At 47.3% G+C, this 22,500-nt stretch overlaps 1 protein-coding gene across 1 annotated transcript in view; it reads left to right on the top strand.

Annotated features, from left to right (window-relative positions):
• The window catches only part of rgs12b (regulator of G protein signaling 12b), a gene marked incomplete at its 5' end in the record, with an annotated part of 48,992 nt that extends 27,856 nt beyond the window's left edge, over window positions 1-21,136 (top strand). Inside the window, 14 exons of the mRNA XM_079998395.1 lie at window positions 3,187-3,208; window positions 8,382-8,551; window positions 9,293-9,385; window positions 10,116-10,259; window positions 11,020-11,202; window positions 12,859-13,009; window positions 13,852-13,946; window positions 14,510-14,719; window positions 15,345-15,418; window positions 15,593-15,719; window positions 15,884-15,983; window positions 16,203-16,270; window positions 17,275-17,446; window positions 18,137-21,136. Of these exons, the coding sequence (XP_079854521.1) occupies window positions 3,187-3,208; window positions 8,382-8,551; window positions 9,293-9,385; window positions 10,116-10,259; window positions 11,020-11,202; window positions 12,859-13,009; window positions 13,852-13,946; window positions 14,510-14,719; window positions 15,345-15,418; window positions 15,593-15,719; window positions 15,884-15,983; window positions 16,203-16,270; window positions 17,275-17,446; window positions 18,137-18,723 (2,196 nt within the window). The 3' untranslated portion in view covers window positions 18,724-21,136. The remainder of the gene's footprint in view (window positions 1-3,186; window positions 3,209-8,381; window positions 8,552-9,292; window positions 9,386-10,115; window positions 10,260-11,019; window positions 11,203-12,858; window positions 13,010-13,851; window positions 13,947-14,509; window positions 14,720-15,344; window positions 15,419-15,592; window positions 15,720-15,883; window positions 15,984-16,202; window positions 16,271-17,274; window positions 17,447-18,136) is intronic.
• Window positions 21,137-22,500: the final 1,364 nt, after the last annotated feature.

The raw sequence follows: 22,500 nt of genomic DNA, 5'->3' as shown, positions 1-22,500 counted from the left end.
GAGATATCTTTATCTTCATCTTTTTTTTAAGCCCATGTCTCAAACCTTTCTGCGCAGAAACGAATTCAACCAACCGACCCATCCGTAGCCATTACGGGTAAAGATCAGGAGCGGTATCCAATAAAGGCGAATTAGGGCTGCTGTGATTCATCAGTGACATTAATGCTTGATGCACTATTGCACTCTACTTATTTCTTTGCCGTGAACTTTTCAATTTGGTGCAAATAAAAAAAACAAGTTCTTCAACCACGCCGAAGCAAAATGATCTGTTACTCGTTTCGGCTCTGCCGGCGATCGGAGTTTGCGAGGGGTCACCGCGGTCGCTGCAACGTTGTGCAGAAAGTTTGGGTTATCTACACTATGTCCAAGTGTCCCGAACTGTAGGAGCTCCAGAGCTTCGTGGATAATATCACAAGTAGAAAGTGGCTGCTTGTGTGTGTGTGTGTGTGTGTGTGTGCGTGCGTGTGCGTTCGCTTTGTCACCACCGCCTGAGCAAACGTTAGCTCTGGTTTTCATTGTTGTGTCTGCGAAGAGTAATATCAGGAGGCGTACTAATGGAACCCTACATAGAAGTACCGTATTGATATTGAAAGTGATAGTCCAATAGCGTGGGAGATACTAGACGTCTTAGAAAGCTTTAAAAGCGGTTTTGGCTTCTCCGGCTATTTCCTTTGGCTCGAAGGGAAGAAAAGAATGTAAAGTTCTGCGGCAGAGCTTGAGCCTATATGACCAGGAAGGGGGACTGTATGGCTCCATATTATGTTTTTTCTGTGGCTGTGTAGAATTGGCTCCAACTGAATGTTTCCCAGTGGATGGAGAACGAGGTGCTTGGGGGTGGTTGGGGCAGGTCTGCAAAACCCCATGTATCCCCTTTTGGGACTTTAGGAATGGCTCAAAATTGGCGGAGAGAGGAGAAGGGATGAGAGGAAGGGAGTGGGAACACCACTGGAATGAGGGAAGGAGTGAAGAGAGTTGAGAGGGGAAAAACACACACAGATCCGCACCGAGCAGGTCGGGGAAAGACGGTGGCCGTGACACAAAATGACTCCAGGGTTTCGATGGATGGACGAAAGGAAAAGAAGGGGAAAGGGGGCGAGTCGAAGAATTGGAGGAGACACAAAAAAAAGACCCTAAAATAATGTAAGGGAGAAGGGGACTAGGGGCCCAAGATGGGGGGGTACACTTGACCACAGGGAAGGTCTGGAAGTGATCACCCAAGAACAGGAACTGAATGAAGTTGTGGAATTAGGACTCACACACACACACATACACACACTTACACTAACACACGAACACAAAAGAATCTGCACTGCATGACAAGGTCTTGCGAACAGATGTTGACCACATTTATACACAAATTACCCTCAAACATCGTATGAAATCCACGTCCACACAATCCACGACCAAATACACGTCTACACACAGAGCCCAGATGCCAAATTTGAATTTTTTTCTCTCTACCACACACACACACACACACACACACACACACACACAGAAGCACAGAAACGCACGAACACACACACACACACACACACACACACACACACACACACACACACACACACACACACACACACACACACACACACACACAGACACACACACATATCAGAGGACTCAAGCTGTTGAAAGGTTTCTTCCACAGTAATGATAGGAAAGAACGTTGCAACCCCCCGTTCCGGTCTGGCAATGTCCGTGTTTTTGGTTGTTCTCTTGTTCTCTGTTGTGGCTCGACCACCGCCATGATGCTGTAAAGTCACATAAAAGGCGTCTTTGCACCAAGGTGCCGATGTGCTGGGCCAGTCGGTTTACCCACCCTCCCACTGATCACAGGGATGAACAGCTTGGCTCCAATGAGGGAAAGATGGTTAAAACACCATATCAGTGTCAAATTGGATTTTAGATATCATCAGATAAATGCTCCGGGGTCGTGCAAAATGATTGCGCCGACTAGGAAACAGGCTAATAGTCTATTCGACAATTTTCTATGGTCCTTTTCAGAGCAGGAACATGCTATGTGTATAAATGGAACACCTGAAGATACAGTATATGACACAATATGGCCCTGGCATACCCTTTAAAAATTACAATCATTTGCAGAACTCGCATTATTTTGCGCTGTTGTGCATGTGGGCTGACTTGCGCGTCTTGTTGTGTTTAGATGTGTGGAACGTCCTGGAAGCTGAGTGCAGCGTATCCAGCGCAGCGGGGACTCGTTTTGAACTTGTGGTTTCCTCGTCATTAACTTGCACGAGGGTAACAAAACGTCGGTCCTCCGGTATTATATACGTGCCTGCGTCGCTTTTAATATGCCGCCTTCATGCGGTTGTTGCCCACCGCGCCCCACCAACCAGCCGGGCTTTGGTTTAATCATTCATACGACCAACTATCCTGATGTTGGCAAAGAGTGAGGGATCCAAACATGATTGCTTTTTTTTTTATTGCCAACAATCCTTTAAGCGTTGTGCATGGGTGCACCCATGGACCACGGGTGTCTTTTAAAATTATCTGTGGGCAGCTCAAAGTCACATTTCTTTTCTTTGTTTGTTGTGACGGAAATGTCACGAGTAAGTGTGAAATTGGGGGCAGGAGTCAAAGAGGACGGTTGAATGGTTTTCCAGCAGCGCAGACACACACACACACACACACACACACAAACACACACACACACACACACACACACACACACACACACACACACACACACACACACACACACACACCCCAAACTCCACCCTTCAGAATCTCCTTGCAGAGCAAGCATAGCCAGTTCAAGAATAAATCCACCCACACACAAGGCGTGTGTGTGTGTGTGTGTGTGTGTGTGTGTGTGTGTGTGTGTGTGTGTGTGTGTGTGTGTGTGTGTGTGTGTGTGTGTGTGTGTGTGTGTGTGTGTGTGTGTGTGAGCGTGTGAGCGTGTGTGCGTGTGTGTATGAGCGTGTGCGTGTGCGTGTGTGCTCAGATCACTTGATTTTGGACACACCTTGTGCGTGTCTCAGTGTGTGTGTGGGGCCAGGTCCAACATGAACATGTCCCACTGTGTCTAGGTCCTCATGGGCTGAGTGCATGTATCGTAATGTGTGTGTGTGTGTGTGTGTGTGTGTGTGTGTGTGTGTGTGTGTGTGTGTTACCTGTCTGGGGTGTGGCACACTCTGATCCATGTTTCTCTCTGCTCTCTTACAGTCTGCTGCAGTCTCTGATGGTGGTGAGTACATTTTAATACGTTTTAAATGTTGTTTTCCAATAGTTCTTTCCCGCATAGCTCTGTTTCCTGATTTACCCTGCAAAATTTCCATTTATAGACTTATCACACGGCCATAGAAATTTTTAACCCGTTTTCTCGATGGGGTACGCGTGTGTGTCCGACCCACCAGAACGGTGCCCCTTCAGCAGATCACTGTCATGGTCGTGATCTTGACAGAGGCTCCAGTAGTGTTTGGGTGCTGCGTACACATGCTCACTACACTCAGCCGGAGGGAAAGTCAGGTTTAACCAGCTCATCTGCACCAACCCTTCTCTAGCCGGCTGCCAGCCAATGCTACTGCTATGGTTAAACTTCACCATGATTTCATATAGAAGACATTAGCCACCATTAAATAATCACTGTTCAGAGCTTAGTTTCACGGGGTGGTATGGTATGGAGGTTAATGTCATGGAGGTTGACTAAATCACATCGAAGAATAAAAATCTTCTCAGATTTGGGTCCTAGAGACAAAATCTTGTCAGATGGGGTCCGTGGCCTCATGCATATTAACTCGAGGTTCCTTGATATGAAAAGGTGTTATAATCACTGCTCTAATTAATATAGGGACAGTTCACAGCTCTATCCAATGTCGCCCTTTTTTTCAATATTGTCTTTGGCATTAAAAAGAGACCTGAAACAGAAAAGATCTGTGTGCCACCGCATGCATGACGGGGTTCATCTGCAGGTGGAGTTCCAGTTTTCAAACTGCGATGCCCTGTCTTGATATTTTTCAAAAAATGTTGTGCTTCCTCGTGCTTCTGAGGGACACTGAGGGAAAAAGCAAATCCGAAATCATTTGAAATGTGCATGTTGACAGAATGTGAAAGGTGCCTCTTCAGAGTTTTCCACACTAAACTGTCATCCAACAGGCGGGAATCCACCACTTCCCTTCACAATATGGCTCAATTAGCGTGTGCCAATGTTTGCAGAAAAGCTTCTCTGAGCGAATAAAGCCTCAGTGTTGCTTCAACGCCTGCCAGCACATATCAAGGAGCCTGCCAGGGCGAGAGGGGGGCCAGGAAGTTGTAGGTGCAGGAAAAAAAACAAAAAAAAAAAAACCCCAACGCTGTAACTGCTTTTCAGCAGTAGCCATGGCAGACATGCTGGCGTGAGCTGCAAAGTAAAAAGTGTTTATAGTCACTTGTTCGCACCCAATGTTCCTGAGAGAAAGGTGTTGGCAGGCAGCGCTGTGGAAAGCTTAGTCTGAGAGTCTGGATCACAGGGACTCACGCGGGGCCGCTACCGCTCTTGTACTCCGTGCTAAAATTACAGTTTAAAAGGATTGTCAAATATAATCGCCGCTCCGTAGACTGTGATGATTAAATATTGGCCGAAAGCAGCCAGATTTCAAAAGGAATAAGTGAGAGTACTGGTGGGAGCCAAACATCAGCCTTTGTTGAGTGAGTTCTGGGGATGGGCAGGGATCACCTCGTCACACTGTGACTCAAAGAGCACAAGGCTCAGTGTATTTTAAATCAACAAAGCTGAATTGGACTCAATGTTGAAACAATTTCATTGGAGTGTCTTGTATTCAGTAGAGTTGTATTTTCACATTTAAACTGAAATGTAGGATACAGTTCTGCAACTGGGATAATATCCAAAGCGTTATTGTCATCTTAAATAAAAAAACCGATATACATACTTTTCATTTTTCTCATCAATAAAGGGAACTGTTGTACTTGTTTCAATAGATTCTGCTTAAAGGTACAATCAGCAATATTAAATTAAACCCACCATACAGCGTCAGGGATTCACAATGGTAGTTGATCAGTGCCAGTCAGTCCACTGTTACCTCGATGGCGGCTGAGATTTCAAGCTCGCAAAACAGGCAAAACAGTCCCTCACCTCCAGATGTGTCAATCTCCACTTTTCAGTCTCCCTGAACTACGCCGCTTATATCCCCAAACTGGCTTTATTTTAGTTTGCATGAGCATGGACGAACCTTCAGCCACCAAGACCTCTCTACAGGCCAAGAAGCCTGGTGGAGACCTTGTGGAGTGATGTTGGTGTACTTTCTGTGGCTTCCTCTAGGGGTCGCTATTTGTCGCCTGTTCACCACTGTTACTGGTTGAGCCTTTAAAGCAACGCTGTGTCACTTCTTTACCTTTGAATAACAGCTTCAAAATCATTTTGATGGTACACTGACTTGAAATATGGAGGATGGCACGTCTTTCATTCCGACCCGCCACCCCCCGCACGCCTGATCTTTCACTGTGTAACTTTTGCGTTCAGGTTCGAAACCGCGGGAGAAGTGTGTTACACTTTACGGCACAACGTCTCTTCCTGGATGTTTGGCTCTAATAATTACCGTTTTTCAAAATGTCCGATAATAATGCCTATACAAAACCTGGCCGCACCACCTCCTGGACGTCGTGGATGAGACAGGCCAGTGGTGCGCCCGGCACCTGCAACTCAGCTGCCGCGCTCCGGCCCTCACTTTCATCGCGCCACAGGCTTTGTTTCACCCCCTGACTGAGCCGATCTGCCAGGCCGAGCACATCTGGTACCCGCACCAGTCGCAGGGGGCCGGGCCGTGGACTGAGTGCTCGCTGAAGCAGCGGGGTCCGTGCAAGGGCCACTGTCACCCAGGTGTACGTTATATCTGCGTTTGGAACATACACTGTGACCAAAACGTGACCAGTAAGGTTAAAAGTGGTTAAAAGCCTGTTTTTGTGTGTGTGTGTGTGTGTGTGTGTGTGTGTGTGTGTGTGTGTGTGTGTGTGCATGTTTCAGAGTAGCTGTACGTGGGCTGTGGATCTCATTAGTGCCACTTTTGGCCCTCCTATAACAAGCCCCTCATCAATAATGCACAGTCAGAGTACGAGCGTGTGTGTGCGAGTATGCATGTGTCTGATGTCTGTGTGTGTGTGTGTGTGTGTGTGTGTGTGTGTGTGTGTGTGTGCGCCCGTGCGCCCGTGCGCATGTCGGATCTGTCGGCCTTTTGTGCATCCGACCGGCCACGGGAGTTTACGGTTCCTGTGCTCTGAATTATTCACCATCTCCAACCCCCGCGTGCGCCTGGATCACTTACCTGTCCGGATGCCTGCAGTGGCGGCCGCATGTCTCCGTCCGCCTCCGTCCATCTCCGTCCATCTCCGTCCATCTCCCATCCCCTTCCTTTGGGCTGTCCCCTGAAGATGCCGGCGTGTGTGCGCGGCATGTGAGCGTGTGTGTGTGCGCGTGTGTGTGTGTGTGTGTGTGTGTGTGTGTGTGTGTGTGAGGATGGATGCAGGGGGCTGGTTCCCCCTGAGGATCCGCTATTCGCCCCGGTGGCACCACACGGGCTCCTACCAGCTGTACCCAGGTGAGCAGTCAGCTGGTGTTGCGGTGCGGACGTAATGCAGTCGGAAAAGTGTCGGGACGCGGGGGCGCATAATGCGGCGTTTGTTCCGAGCGCTGACAGCTGAGGGCCGGGGTATGTTTTGATGCTCTCGACGGTAAATACGCCGCCTCCGCTCGTTGAATCGAGGGGATTGTGGCGACCGCCGGATCGTGCGGAATGGCCGAAGGGTCTGGAAGATCACAAGATTTCGGATGGTTGGTTGGTTTGGAGGCTGGAAGCCGCTGCCGGTCGGAATCAGAGGAGAGCTTGTTGGCCGCGTAGGAAAAAAATGGCCCCGCACCGCTCCGGTGTTAGCAATATCGGAGCAGGGATTGTCATTTCTATAACGTTGTGTAGTAAATGCCTTTCCCCGGCGGTCCGCCGTTCCCAAACAACCATAAAGAGGAGACTGACACTGAGCTCTGCAAGTAACAGAATACTCTGAATGCTCGGAAGCCCGTGGACCTTTCTCAGACCTTTACAGAATCCACAATGACCATAATGGCGTGCTGATGGAAGTATACACCCAACCGCTGCATTAAGATTCAGCCTGTTACGTATTTTGTCGGGTATTTATCTTTTTAAGGTACTCACTTGTTTTATGTACTTTAATTACCTAAAGATAACAACTGATCATCCCCGGGGGGAAATCCAGGTGTTACAGGTGACGGAAAAGAGATGAAAAGAGGATGTCAAAAATTGAAATCAAATAAAATACATGTACAGGCATAAACAGAAGTCAACAGGGATTAGATCTATGTGAACTAGTGAACTCCCATCCGGGCACATGGCGGCAAAGTAAATAAAGTGACAATGGTAAAGCGCAAAGAAGGATCGTGTTTTATAATGAATAACAGACGACGGTGTGAGATAACTGATAACTGAGACACAAGGGCATCACAGCGCACAACAACTCTGCTTTCATCACATATTTTCCGTGAGGACCCTTAGTTCAATAGCCGAGTTTATAAATGGAGTCTGAAAAAGCAACTGCTGGGACACCTGACTAGCAGCGCCGTCCCCCGGGCGCTCCCCGTCCTGTGCTCCCCGTTTCGTCCGGCGAGGAGCTCTCTCTGGTTTATTCTGGGCGTCGCGGCTCTGCTGCTTCACCTCGTGGGTCTCTGTTAGTTTCCACCTGTTTGTGCACCACTCCTGTTCGTCTGTCTGCCGTTGTGTTCCTCGTCGCTGTATGTTGCGAATTACAGCCAACTGCCCTTTATTTATTTCCACATTGCACTGTACAATTATTATGAATTATTATGATATTAATTATTATGCTTTTTACTGCACTCTTATTATTATATTATTTTACTTCACTCTACTATACTCTTTGCATACTGTGCGTAAATAAACATATTACATTACATATATGTTTTTCTTATGGATATATATGTTTTGCATATTTTTCCTTTCATGTGTAGATCATTTTCTGTTTATATTATTGTATCATTATATTTCTTATTATATTTTTTTTCACATTGTGTTGCACCATACTCTTAGGATTTTTGTGACAAATGAAGAATATCAAATCTTTGTGCAAAAAAGATAATGTACTGTGTATAACCAAAATAATTTCCATTTGATCAAAGCGACCTGGCTGGGAATGGAATAAGTTTAAGAAAACCATGCATTTGTTTGACAGCTGGTGGCGACCTGGACCGTATAGTCTTATTCTTCACTATGAGTTGTTAGAGTTGTTGGCTTTGCTGTGTGGGCGTGCTAACCTGCCTGTGTGTGTGTGTGTGTGTGTGTGTGTGTGTGTGTGTGTGTGTGTGTGTGTGTGTGTGTGTGTGTGTGTGTGTGTGCGTGCAGAGCTGAACAGCGTGGAGCTGCAGGGCTGCGGCAGTGACAACAGTCTGAACAGCAACGCCAGCCTGCCCAGTGTGCAGAGCCACCGGCGCCACACCGAGCGCAGGGTGGCGAGCTGGGCTGTCTGCTTCGAGAGGCTGCTGCAGGACCCGGTGGGGGTCCGCTACTTCTCCGTACGTACACACATACACACACACACACACACACACACACACACACACACACACACACAGATACATACATATACACATAGTGATGGAAGATAACGTCAATAATCAATCCTGCCAAATCAACCTGTTTTGGCATTTCTGTCATCACCACTATGACTTCCAAATCCAAATAAATAAATGATAAATATATATATATATATATGGTAGATACTGTATATATTTATTATTATTATTTATTTATCATTTATGATCATTATTAGCCTCACAGAGAAATTGCATCAGAAAAAAAATGGCAATAAACCTCAAATAAACAGTAAACATCTGTACTGCATCAACAGTTAGGAGGAATGGAGGACATTTTACATGTATGCATAAATATATGCTTGAATATAAATACATGTCACAACTGCAAGTTTGACCAGACCATGACCTTGTTTTTTTGTGGTTAAGTGTTTAAAGCTGTGGACATTTTAAGAAATCCACGCTACAAAAGTCATACACCGTATTGAATTGCAAGCGGGATATTTTAATATTATGGGATGGCACACTTTGATCTTTAATTAATACACAAACCCAGTAGTTTTCTTTGCTAATGTTTGTACGCTGCAAATAAAAGTGGGGGATAAAACTGACCACGGGATTTTATTTAAATGTATATTATTTAACTTGTTTTTTTTTTTCCGATCATTTAACCCAAAGTGTGTGTTTTGATCCTGGTCCCTGTGTGACTCTTTGGCACCTCAGGAGTTTCTAAAGAAGGAGTTTAGCGAGGAGAACATCCTGTTCTGGCAGGCGTGCGAGTTCTTCAGCCATGTCCCCGAGAACGACAAGAAACAGGTAATAATAACACGGCGTGCGTTCCCGTGCGCGCTGCACAGAGCGGCTGAGCCCCCCTCGGAGCAGGGCTGGATCGCACCCAAACGAAGACAAAGTCAAGCTCTGTCTCAGCGTAATGGTCGTGATGCGACGCAGCGGGGATGTTCCATCTGTCGATGGGCGCCGGAATTTCAGTTTTATCCGTCGAAACCACCTAGCCGCACTTGTAAAACAATTATTTTTAATATATATATATATATATATATATATATATATATTCTTCAAAATATATTCATAAATATTGAGATATACATATATATATATTCATAAATTTCCACAAAAAAGGACTTGATCAACCACTCCATTTTTGCAATTTTTTGTCAATGGTTTTGTAGTCTTTATATACATGCCTACTCATGTTTGATGTTTATGCATCAAACATGTCATGTTTATGCATGTATATAAAGACTACACAACCACGGAAAAAAATTGTGTGAGCGTTGCAGGGGAAAGGCCTCTTCCTCTTGAACGACAATAGAGCCACGTTTCGTTTTGAACCCAATAGCTTGATTTGTGCGGCCATCTTTCTTTCCTGTTCTCCACCCTTCGAATGCATTCAAAGGGGCCAGCGTGCCGCCAGTTGAACGGGCCTGAGATACAGTACACGGTAGATGCATGCACCTCGATACGGCCGATGCTTGAAAGCTCAGGGCTCAAAGTGGGACTCTCGCCCCGTCCTCTCGCCCCGCAGCTCTCCCAGCGTGCCAGGGAGATCTACAACAGCTTCCTGTCCAGCAAGGCCACGACGCCGGTCAACATCGACAGCCAGGCCCAGCTGGCCGACGACATCCTCAACGCCCCGCGGCCCGACATGTTCAGGGAGCAGCAGCTGCAGGTAGAGCACACACACACGCACACACACACACACACACACACACGCACGCACACACCGAAACACGCCATAGACTCCTTGCGCCGGATTTTGGTCGGCCGTTCGCTCTGGGGAGCTCCCTGGCAAATATTGAAACTGTTGTTTAAGTTATCAATTTAAGAATCGGCCCCAACTTAGCCTGAACCGGAACCTCACACAGTGTGAGGGTTACTATTTATTCACACCGGCCCCCTTTGAAAAATGGATTTGAATGGCCTCATAGATCCCAGTGTCTGGGCCAAACAGTCGGTGAAAAGCCTCATTGATTTTAATTGCCAACCTCAGATGTTCCTATGCTGATAAAAGTCACAAGGTTGGAAAAAAATATCACTCCCTCTATATTTTTACAAATGAAGAAATATAGACGCACGCAGGCACACGCACACAGACAGGACAAGGTTTCCCAGAAGAGCCCCGGGGCGCTCGAAGATCTTTTGGAAACATTTTCTCCAGATTGAGCTTCTCACACATGCAGGCTCAATATTTTGATGTGAAATCCTTACGCTCTCCCTCCCTCTCTCTCCCTCCCTCTCTCTCTCTCTCTCTCTCACTCTCTTAAACCTCTCATTTCATGTTTTTTTTTCTATCTTTTGTTCTTTTATCTCCTATTTTTCTCATCTTCCTTCAATGACACTTTTCTCTGTGGTCGGGGTCGCTCTCTCTTTGTCTCGTGTTTTTCCGCTTTTCAATTTTCCTTTTATGCTTCCTTTCTTTTCCCCGCCAGATCTTCAACCTGATGAAGTTTGACAGCTACACGCGCTTCCTCAAGTCCCTGCTCTACCAGGAGTGCATGCTGGCCGAGGTGGAGGGCCGGCCCCTGCCCGACCCCTACCACATCCCCAGCAGCCCCACCTCCAAGCACAGCACCACAGGCTCCGACCGCTCCAACCTCTCCACGCCCAAGAAGGTAACGGGAAAAGCTGCTGCTCACACCCCGCTCACCCACACGCGTGATCGGACATAAGGAGGATCTTAACTCTCTAAATCGCTCTAAAAGGATAGGTTTGGTAGCTTTTTTCAACCTTTTTTATGTTGAACAGGAAAGAAAGGATCGCAAACGGTGCATTTTATCCGTTTTTTTTCTAGGGTTTGATCTACTCTTTTGCACTCGGCTCTTTTGGCTACGTCCGTGCTCATGTAAGAGACGAGAAACAGGAAGTTGCAACGCTTCCTACTGGAGAACCACTGTAGCCAACGCTATGCTCTCGATGTACTGTGGCAAATGCAATAAAATATTCAAAACATGCAAAAATATATATATATATACTAAAAAATATAATAATAAAAAAATGAATAATAAAACATATACTAAGACAAATGAAACTACAGTATAATGTGAGTTTCCAGTTTTTCAAAAGGAGATTGAAAATTTGTTTTGAGACTTTTAACGGTTTCCCCATTGCACTGCATTTAAGCGCAGTGAGAAGCTGCAGCAAGTTGTATTAATAGTGAATAGTAAAGTGTTGAGCAAAGTTTTACTTCGAATAGTCATTAATGAAATTTTAATAAGGCCTGTGCTGAAATATAGAGAACCCATCCTTACTCCACTGTTGTATTTGAAGGTGTGGAGCTGAGCACATCATTTAAAGACAACTCTGAAAATAAATAAATGAAAAGACTCGGCCAAAAAATGTATTTTTCACTTCTTCTACACCAAGGAACACCCCACAGGCATGAATTATTGAAATTGTGTTTTTATACCCAGTGTTACTGTGAAACTGCACACTGTGGGATCTACTGTACAACTATAACGGTGTTTATGGCACAGGACCTGCACACTGAGCACAGAACAATACATTTGTCCAACACACACACACACACACACACACACACACACTCACACACACACACACACACACACACACACACATCCACACACACACACACACACACACACACACACACACACACACACACACACACACACACACACACTCCAGTCCATAGAAGGTCACACAACATGGCCACACACAGACACACACATGTTTTTAGGATTAGATACACAGTGTAACGACACTTCTACACTGCCATTTTACTGTTCAGGTCTTAACCATGTATGACATGAAAATCATGAGGGGCTTTTCTTCAAAGTTTAATGTTGAATATCAAAATGACAGATCTCTCCGTGATTTGCGGTCGTAAGTGATTCACAGCACGGCAATGGGTGATTTATATTTAGGGTTGCGATATTAGCTCCATAAAACCCACTATTCCAGTAACTAAAACGTGGGTATCAATGGTTTTGGAGTAGTAAAGATGTCAAGATTTTATTTCCGATGGAGGGCAAACGCTTCTGACCTCTGTGTGTGTGTGTGTGTGTGTGTGTGTGTGTGTGTGTGTGTGTGTGTGTGTGTGTGTGTGTGTGTGTGTGTGTGTGTGTGTGTGTGTGTGTGTGTGTGTGTGTGTGCGTGCGTGCGTGCGTGCGTGCGTGCGTGCGTGCGTGCGTGCGTGCGTGCGTGCGTGCGTGCCTGCCTGCGTGCGTGCGTGCGTGCGTGTAGCGGTACGTCTCTTCTGTCGCTTTCCCCCCGTGCCGTCCTCAATATTTCTGTGTGGTGTCTCGTAGGACGACAAGAAGAACAAGTCGGGGCGCTCCCTGAACGAGGACAGCCGGGAGGACTCGGGGGACAGGAAGAAGGGCATGTTCTTCTCCTGGTCCCGCAACAGGAGCTTCGGGAAGGGACCAAAGAAGCGGGACCTGGCCGACATCAACTACAGTCAGTAACAGTGCAGTATTCGCCGCATGATCGCCATTAAATCAGTTCACCTACGACCGGGGCCCCCCGTGATCCCATTCGGCTGCGCATGCGTGGTCTGAATGACTGATGAGGAGACACGAAGGGCTCGGCAGAGCAGCTGATGCTTTAACCTGACGCCCGCTGCAACAACTCCCTAAATTGTCTTTGTTTCAATTGATTGTCCGTGTGGAAGAAGGGCCGCTGCGTGGTACTGTAGGCACGCGGTCACATGAGGTGAGTGGAAGATCGTCTCTGAGCTGTGGCTCTGCTGTTCTGCAATCGCGGCGACGTCGTCCATTTATCGTGACATCCAATAAGAATCCCTTATTCAAACTAGGAACACAACACGGGAACGTTGCTATCGCTCAGTGATTCGCAACCTTTTTCCTTTTAAATTTCATACGCGCTAGACGGGCACAGACCCCGCTTGACAAGATTTTGTCTTCTATTGTTTTTCATACTTTTTATTCTTTTATACTTATACGAAGGAGATAACAGTGACCCTACTGTATGATCCAAACAGTCCTTATTGCCCATCCTCTAGTGGTGCTAACGTCTTGAATGAGATAATGGGGAACTATTTAGACTATTAATAATTTTGCTGGGGACCCCCTGGGGCCTCTTGAAGGACTCCCGGGGGCCCTCCGATCCCACATTGAGAACCGCTGCTCCAGAGCATCACATTGGTGCCTACATGTCTTTTGTCGCTAATGATCAAGCACTGTGTAGCTGTGTATTGTGACTATGTTGAGTTTGGGTGGATGTCCGTCCAAGGCGGTGTGTGTTTGAGGCACGGCTTATAATGAGTGTCGTATTGACAGATTTTTCAGGCAGCAATGGCCGCCGGGAATCCCAGGGCTCCCTTTCCTCCGGAGCCAGTCTGGAGCTGGGAACGTCTGGATCGGGGAAGAACGAGGTCTGTCCAGAGAAAACGAACAAGCTAAATACTGGAAGTCGGTCGAGGGTCCAGGACTATTAGAGTTATTCCGTAATGGCCTGATCGCAGTTTTATGACCAAATTGCAATCATTTTGTAAAATCGTTAGATGCTACAGCCATATGTTTCCATGCAAATTCAAAATGGAAAAATGGAAAATGAACTCATTAAAAGTTCAAAAGTAACTTCCCATATTTGTAGTTTCCAACATCAATAAAGGGCTGTTCTACACTGCTATTGCTACACTACACTATTGTACTATTACACTAGACTTATATTGTGATAGTGGCCTAACAAATATGTTATAAATAATAATAAAATAAAAAGATAATGAATTTGTTAGTAGCAATTATTTGAATTTGAATAACAATTAATCAGCAACTAAAATGTAATGGTCGTGACCGCCCTCATTTCTTTTCCACTGCACTTTCTGAAGGCGTCGCATCAAACTGCCTCCGTCCTCTGAAACACATTTATCAAATTGGAAGCGTTATTTCATGAATCAGGCTGTTTATCCCTCGCTCGTCTGCTCCTGGCCCCCAGGGGGAGCTGTCCCGCAGTGGGGGGTCTGGGGGCGCAGAGCGAGGGGGCGGCGGCCTCTTGAGGCAGTGCAACATCAACCTGCCGGACAGCTCGTGCTGCTCGGTGCCACTCCGGGCCGGAGTGACCATCAGGGACCTTCTGCTGGGACTGTGCGAGAAGCTCTGCATCAACCTGGCCGCTGTGGACCTGTTCCTGGTGGGGGGGGAGAAGGTAGCGCGCGCGTGCACACACACACACATGCACATGCACACGCACGCACACGCACACGCACGCACACACACACACACACACACACACACACACACACACACACACACACACATACACACAAAACGCGCCTGGTGGAAGGTGGAGCGCCCAAATTGCAAAAGGATAAGTTCGTAAAAACGTGTATATTAAATCATTACATTATGTTTTGTAATTTACAATGTTTTACAACACCCCAAAGTTAATTTTATTCCTCTTCTTTTGTCTTTTTCTTTTTTTAATTTTTCCAAAAAAAAGGTGGACATGCAGGGATTTAATTTGCTTGATATTGTAGTGTGTGTTGACCTCCTTGCATTATTAAAATAAAAAGGGGAATAAAAAGTCAAATAAAAAGCTGTGTGCCAGTCCGTAATGTTTGGAATGAAACATCATTGTTGTTATTAGTAATTAGTAGTAGTGTTGGTAGTTCTGTAAGTAATCCTGGCATGCGCAGCTTCCCCAAAAGTTGAGTGATTGTTGGCAAACACCACACACATTCACAGAAATAATTGTGGGGATGATTGGTCTAATCCCTCACGATAATCTCTCTCTCCCTCCCTCTCTCCCTCTCTCTCTCCCTCTCTCTCAGCCACTGGTTTTGGACCAGGACTGCATGACGTTGTGCTCAAGGGACCTCAGACTCGAGAAACGCACTCTTTTCAGGTACACTAATTAGTAATTAGGGCAAATGCCAGTCAGTCAATGAAAAAAACGGTATTTTCTCATTGATTTCCCAATTTTTTGATTCCTGTTTTTGATGTATGCTTTCCAATAAAAACTCAAACTCCCGATTGAAAATACCTTACCCCCTCTGGGAAATGTTTTCCCTTCATTTAGACTGGACCTGGTTCCCATTAATCGGTCGGTGGGGCTGAAGGCCAAGCCCACCAAGCCGGTGACTGAGGTTCTGCGGCCCGTGGTGGCCAAATACGGCCTGCACCTGGCTGATCTGGTGGCTCGCATCGTAAGTTTGAAATGTTTGGGAGGAGGGGAAGAGGTTGCGAGAGCCAGACTCACCCGTTTTCTTCCTCTGTGTGTGTGTGTGTGTGTGTGTGTGTGTGTGTGTGTGTGTGTGTGTGTGTGTGTGTGTGTGTGTGTGTTTGTGTGTGTACTTATATGTGCATGCAGAGCGGGGAGTCAGAGCCGCTGGACCTGGGTCTTCCTATCTCCAACCTGGACGGGCTGAGAGTGGTGCTCGACGTGGCAGGAGACCACCCGGCTGCGAAGGGTATGATGCACACCCACAGCACACACACACACACACACACACACACACACACACGCACACACACACACACACACACACACACACACACAGTGACTTCTGAACGGTTTCATCATGCCAACAGATTTTCAGGCTGTGAGGGTGTGTGTTCTTGATCCCACTTGGACACAGCTACAATATATCTGTCCCCATTTCCTCCGCTCACTACCCTGTGTCCAACAGACAAACAGAAAAGCGGCACGTCCAACAGCCACGCCCTCCCGTCCACCAGCAGGAACCAATCGGCACCAGTAAGAAGTCCACGTCCCTCTTTCCGATTTGTCCGATTTTTTCCCTCCTGCACTGGAATGTTCCATAACCCACCAGACGAATCCACTTCCTGGATGATGATGTCACGCTACTAAGTGTCTCCCGCTGTCCACAATCACCTTGTTTGTCTGTCTGTCTTGTTTGCAATGCGTTTAAACGCGTATGCGAGGGATGTTTGTGTGCGTGGGCGGAAACGTGTGAATGCGCATCGCCGGGTAGCAGAGACCCAGGCTCGTCCTGTTATCGTGACCCGCCTGTGCCTGAACGCAACGTTAACTTCTCTCTCTGGTTTTCCTGATTCTCTGACTATGGGGCGGGGCAGGGGGCGCGGTGTGCAACCTGCTGTGGACGCCCGCTGGGGAGGTCCAACGTGCTCCAAAAGCACCCTTTTCTTTATCCGGACCGCTGGAAGTGCCCTGGCGTGGCGCGGTAACGATACGGAAATGCTTTGGGAGGCTGCCTTCTCACGATCATGCTTCTACACGGGCCGACAAACCCAATGAAGCAGTCCGTCCGCTCCGGAAGATTTTGCTGGGCTTTTTTTTTGCGCTTTAAGAGGTCGCAGTGTGGCTAGAAGTAGCAGCGTAGTGGTCTCTGGTGTTTGGGTGTGTTCGTTCTGGTGGAATCTCCGAGAAAGGTATTGCCAACGCTCGTTGGTGTTGCAATCCTTTGTGGCGTGAATGGAACATCTCACTTGTCCTTTACCGAACCTCATCAAACGTTGCCTCGAGTTAGATCATCGCCTACACATCGACAGTTGTGTACGTTCTTAAACTCTGGCATCCTCCATGATTGTCTTTTTTACAGCCCCTCCATCCTCATTATTAATATAGTTTTCATTATGTAGTAATTGTGTAGTAATTAGGTGGTTACGCCACTGGATTCCTTCGCATTGTCCTACAATGTCCCCCCGCTCCTACGCCATCATGGCCCCTGACCGTCGGGGCCCCCTAACGCCCACCTCCACTCTCCTTGTGGCCCTCAGGGTGAGGACAGGCCATCAGGGAAGGCGGGCCCAGCCCCGTCCCTTGGTGAGAACGGCAAGGCTGGCCCCGGCCCTGAGCCGAGCTCCCAGCCCTTCCCCCACCACTCTGTCTCTCTCCATAAGGCTCCGGAAAAAAGAAAGCAGAAAAAGATTAATATAGATGAAGCCGAAGGTAATGAACAAACGTCCTCCGTCTACTCTCTCTCTCTCTCTCTCTCTCTCTCTCTCTCTCTCTCCTGCTCTCTCTCTCTCTCTCCGATGATTATTTCCTAGCCCTGTAGCTCTGCTCTGCTGCGGATTCACTAACCTTTTTGCCCGCCTGCAAAGGCAGAACCGACCGCTTTAAAGCCAGCTAAATGTAGCGGAGTCCCTCCTCTCACAACGTTTGTAGCTTTGACTTGAACTAAACTCCCTCCTCTGCATGTCTTCCCTGTTAGAACCACTCACTTCTCGTTTGCCTTCGTTTTTTTAGGAGCGGGGTTATTCATTGCTGTGTGGTGTGTGTGTGTGTGTGTGTGTGTGTGTGTGTGTGTGTGTGTGTGTGTGTGTGTGTGTGTGTGTGTGTGTGTGCATATACAAATACATTTGTGCACATGCATTGTGTGTGCGTGTGTGTGTGTGTTTGCATGCGCGTGCCTGTGTGCGCGCTTGTGTCTGTGCGCGCGCGTGTGTGTGTGTGTGTGTGTGTGTGTGGTGTGTGTGCATATACAAATACATTTGTGCACATGCATTGTGTGTGCGTGTGTGTGCGTTTGCATGCGCGTGCATGCGTGTGTGTGTGTCGCGTGTGTGTGTGTGTGAGTGTGTGTGTGTGCGTGTGTGTGTGTGTGTGTGTGTGTGTTGTGTGTGTGTTCGCCCGCAGAGTTCTTCGACCTCATATCCAAAGCTCAGAGCAACAGAGCAGACGACCAGCGAGGTTTGCTAAACAAGAGCGACCTGCAGCTCCCGGACTTCCTGCGCCTGTCGCCCCCGCCTCCCTACGACCCCAAGCCCACCTGCTCCACCCCCGCCTCCCATAACCCTGACAACGGCGGCCTCCCCAGCGGCGGCCCCCGGGGCCACAAGGAAAATGGCGCCCGGCGGCCGGGAGGCCACGCCCACCTGCTCAACGCCAGCCACCACTCGCAGAGCTTGGACTCTTCGCTGGGCGGCAGCGGCGGGGGAGGAGGAGGGGGCGGAGGGGGGAGGAGAGTCCGGCCCCCTCCGCCGTTCCCGGGCACCCTCTCCCCCATCCACCCCTCCCACCAGGACCCCCGGTGCCGGGGCGAGTCCATCCAGATGCTGGAGGAGGACGTGCTGTCCGACCTGACACTGGTGGGGGAGGGGGACATAGACAGCCCCAGCCTCTGCTACGTCACCCCCTCCGCCCTGCCGGCCAAACCCCCGCCCCGAGCCCACGAGCAACAAGTGCACGACGGCTGTTCCAGCTCAGGTACTACCCCGGTGTGAACTCTGACCTCTTCCGAACCCTTCCGCCTCGAACCCTGCCTCCACACAGCTACGCACCCTCCCTCCTCCGGAGACCCCTCCGGAGACCCCTCCGGAGCGATCCGGGCTCGGTTCGAGTTCCGTCGTTGGACAAAGTATTTCGATCAAGACCTGTCGGGGGGGCGGGGAAACCCTCCTCCCACAATGCATCTGGCTCTCCTCCCTTCGAGTTGACACGCATTTAACTATTAATTTCCACGTCGAGCAGTTTCTTCGAGCTCAAAGAAAATTGAGAAAATAATGTGGTTGTAAAATGCAGTAGTGTGGTAAAATGCCGTTTTTTTATTGTTCCAGAAGGAACATGGTGTTCAAGTCTCTTTTTTTTTTTAGTTTAATAATAATTATCACGCTCTAGGCTCAAACTTTTGACCGTCCAGCGCACGCCGTGGCCAGCAAACTCGCCGGGGAGGGGTTTTTTTTCCCCCGGCGTTCTAAAAAAAACCCAGACGGTGCCGCTCGGCCTGAGATGCTTCGCTGTTTAGTGGCACCGCGTGAAGGGAGGAGGAAGAGCGATGCATTTTCACAGGTTTTGACCACACACACATTGTGTGCGTTTTATTTTTTTGTTGTTGTTTTTTCTCTTTTCCACTTTTTCCTAACTTCTTCCTGGAATGTCCGTGCGTGGTCTGTATCTGTGTGAACCTTTGGAGTGGACTTGTGGTTTGGATATTTTCTCTGGAGACCGAAGCTCAAGGACTTTGGTCTCGGCCTGCTCCGCCACCACCCGGTGACGGACGGTGCCCAACCCCCTTCCCTTCGCCCCAAGTGTACGGAGTCGAATAAAGCACTTTAGCCAGGCAGGAAAACAATGTTATGCAAAAGTTTGGCTCGGTAAACCTTTTCCCCCCTCCTGAAGCTCCGCATTTCATAGTCTCCGAAAAGGAACTGATGACACTCGCTAACAATCACAAAATGGCGCAGAGGTGCACCTTGGGCAACACACCCGGAGCAATGTAATTGCACTTTTGAGTGTTTTGTTGGGGGGGTTTTTTGGAAGGGGATGACGTTTTTTTTGTTTGTTTGTTTGTTTTATGACCTGGCCTGGCTTGCTGCTTAGTATGTCCCAAGGGGAAACTCACAGTTGTGCGTACCCACACACACACACACACACACACACACTCCCACACAGGCTGGTCTGTTCTTAAATCACCTGAGGACGGTACACTGTGTGATTCCAGCGCTGGGTTCTCACCTCCAGCGTTTCTCGTGTCCGTTGTTGAAACAGAATCTCTCTCTCTCTCTCTCTCTCTCTCTCTCCTTCTCTCTCCATCTAACCCGGGCGCTTCTGCAGACTGTAAATGAGTAACTGATGTCCGCAGCGCCGCTTTCTTTCTTCTTTATTAATTGTTTTTAAACGAGAACATTCACACCAATTCTCTGTTGTTGCCACTGGCTTTCCTGCAGCCCTCTTCATATTCAAAGTGTGTCTCTCTCTCGCTTTCTCTCTCTCTCTCTCTCTCTCTCTCTCTCTCTCTCTTAAACACTCTTTCGCTCGCTTAGCAATTCAACAATGCTTTGATCTGCCTGAGCCTGCGAGGCCTGGACCAGGATAACTAAACAGTCCAAATGTTAGGTTTTCTAAAAAGTGTCTACCCTCAGTTTGACCGTGTAATATATTTCGGTGAAGAGACATTAATTTATCCCGTGTCTTTTCATCACCGTCTTGCCGTGTATCTATGAAGTACTAGTTTGTATATAGTCAACATTTTGATTATACCACCCACTGTAGTCATTGTTGAATTGCAGCACAGGGAGTCTGTTTTGTTCTGCACCACGGACTGTACTGTTTGTAAATAGCTCCAATAAATGTTCTAATCTAGAGGTGGAAACGATGGTGGAGCCTCGCGTGAACGGCCTCTTTTTTAATTTCATTTTATTCATCCATCTGTCTCTTGTTCCCCACCTCCATCTGTCGTGCACTTGAGCGCGCTGATGCTGATACGGGAGGGTGGTGCAGGTGCCGGGGGTGGTCCCGGGGTCAGTGCTGGTGCCTGTTGGACTTGGACGGAGTTCCAAGTTCCCAGGTTGCTGATCTGGGATCAATGACGCTGTGTGCAAGGACATGTCATTCTAACTCTGCGGGCCAAAAAAACCCCAAAAAACTCAAAAACTCAAAAAAGTAAATCCTACTGTAAAGCTTTATTTATGTGGCACTTTATAAATCACATTGTTACAAAGTGCTTCACAGACAAATGACAGAAAATACACACGCACACGATATTTAAAAGTACCAAGAAAAAAAAAACTAGGCATAGAAACAGATAAAACTACCGGTATTGAAAAAGCTGTAGCTATAACATTCTGAACATACAATTTCAATTAAATTTGAAAGCATTTGATAATATTGCAGTGAAAAAAGGGTGAAACAGATTAATGAAACGTGCAACAGTAGCTCATATTCAGGTTTAATTTTACATTTAAGTGGAAGAAAATGTTCATATTTTTAATTCAAAAATAAATTCAAAAATATATTTTACATTTAATTATTATAATTCAAATTAAGTATTTGTTCAATAGGCAAAAGTTTTATCAATTTCTAATGTTATTTTGTCTTAACGCCTGCTCTTTCGGTACAAACTCCTTTCTCTTCTCTACGTTTTACTTTCTTGGAGTCCTCCCACCACTCCATTTCTCTTCATTTTTCTCTCTTATCGTCGTGTGTGTGTGTGCGTGTGTGCGTGCGTGCGTGTATTTTGTTTCCCAGCAGAAGGGGGTTTTGGGGGACGGGGATATTAGCTATGCATGGGCTCCCCTTTGCTCGACTCCTAGATAGGCCAGCTTTGTCATGCTGGGGTCGTTGGAAGTCCTGAAACAAAACAAGGTTCTGTTTCGTCCTCATCCTCATGCACGCGCGCGCGCGCACGCACACGCACACACACACGCACACAGCTCAGCCGTGTTCTGCCAGAATACGGCTGTAATTAGTGTTTCTTCGTTCTTTGTCTGAACAAATTCACACTCACAGGCACGCAGACCTTTTGTGCTTGACTTTTTTATCTTATATCCGTATTTCAGATCATTCGCCAGAGTGTTGTTTCTGTGCCAACCGATTTCACACAACCTTATACTTATACAGGTGCATCTGTGGGAGTGTAAAAAAAGTGTGTGTGTTTTTTTAATGGCTTGGTGTATGTCGATACTGCAAACCACACAGTGGGTTCCTGCCTTCCCATCTGTCTCTCACAAAACACAGGCAGCCTTGGATGTGCTCCGTTCAAGTGTGATGTATAAATCCATGTGATTTTTCAAGTGTTTACGGGAAGAGCCCTCCAGGGCCGAAGCTGGTAGAGCAGCGAGAGGGCGGCAAAAATAAAACACAGCGTAGAGGGGACAGAGAAGAATAAAAGATGCGCGTTTTATAACATAGACGTTGGACATTTGTGAGGAAAGGAAAAAAATCTGTGATTTTGCTCGTGTCCAAAACTCAACAAAAGGACATCATTAATCAAATGCTTTCTTTCTTTTTTTGAATGTTAATTTTGCTCCAGGGGGCACTGGAGGAGCATTGTGTTCACCCTGCATTAACATAGATAAGTGCAGCGCATGATTCATTTGACTTCATATATGCCCACCTGTTGTACGGACCGTGAAATGCATTTACTTGGATGAGAAAACTCTTCCCCGGGGCAGATCTGTGTTACAGCTTTTGGTCTCAAATAGCGCCATCTGCTGGCAGTGGGAGGACTCATCTGCTCTTATTAAAGTTCAGCAAACCAGTAGAGAGAGGAAGTTCAAGTT

Source organism: Zeus faber (assembly GCF_960531495.2).
Source record: "Zeus faber genome assembly, chromosome: 4".
Lineage (NCBI taxonomy): Eukaryota > Metazoa > Chordata > Actinopteri > Zeiformes > Zeidae > Zeus > Zeus faber.
The sequence above is the reverse complement of the archived record's forward strand: the minus strand, read 5'-3'. Positions and strand labels throughout refer to the sequence as shown.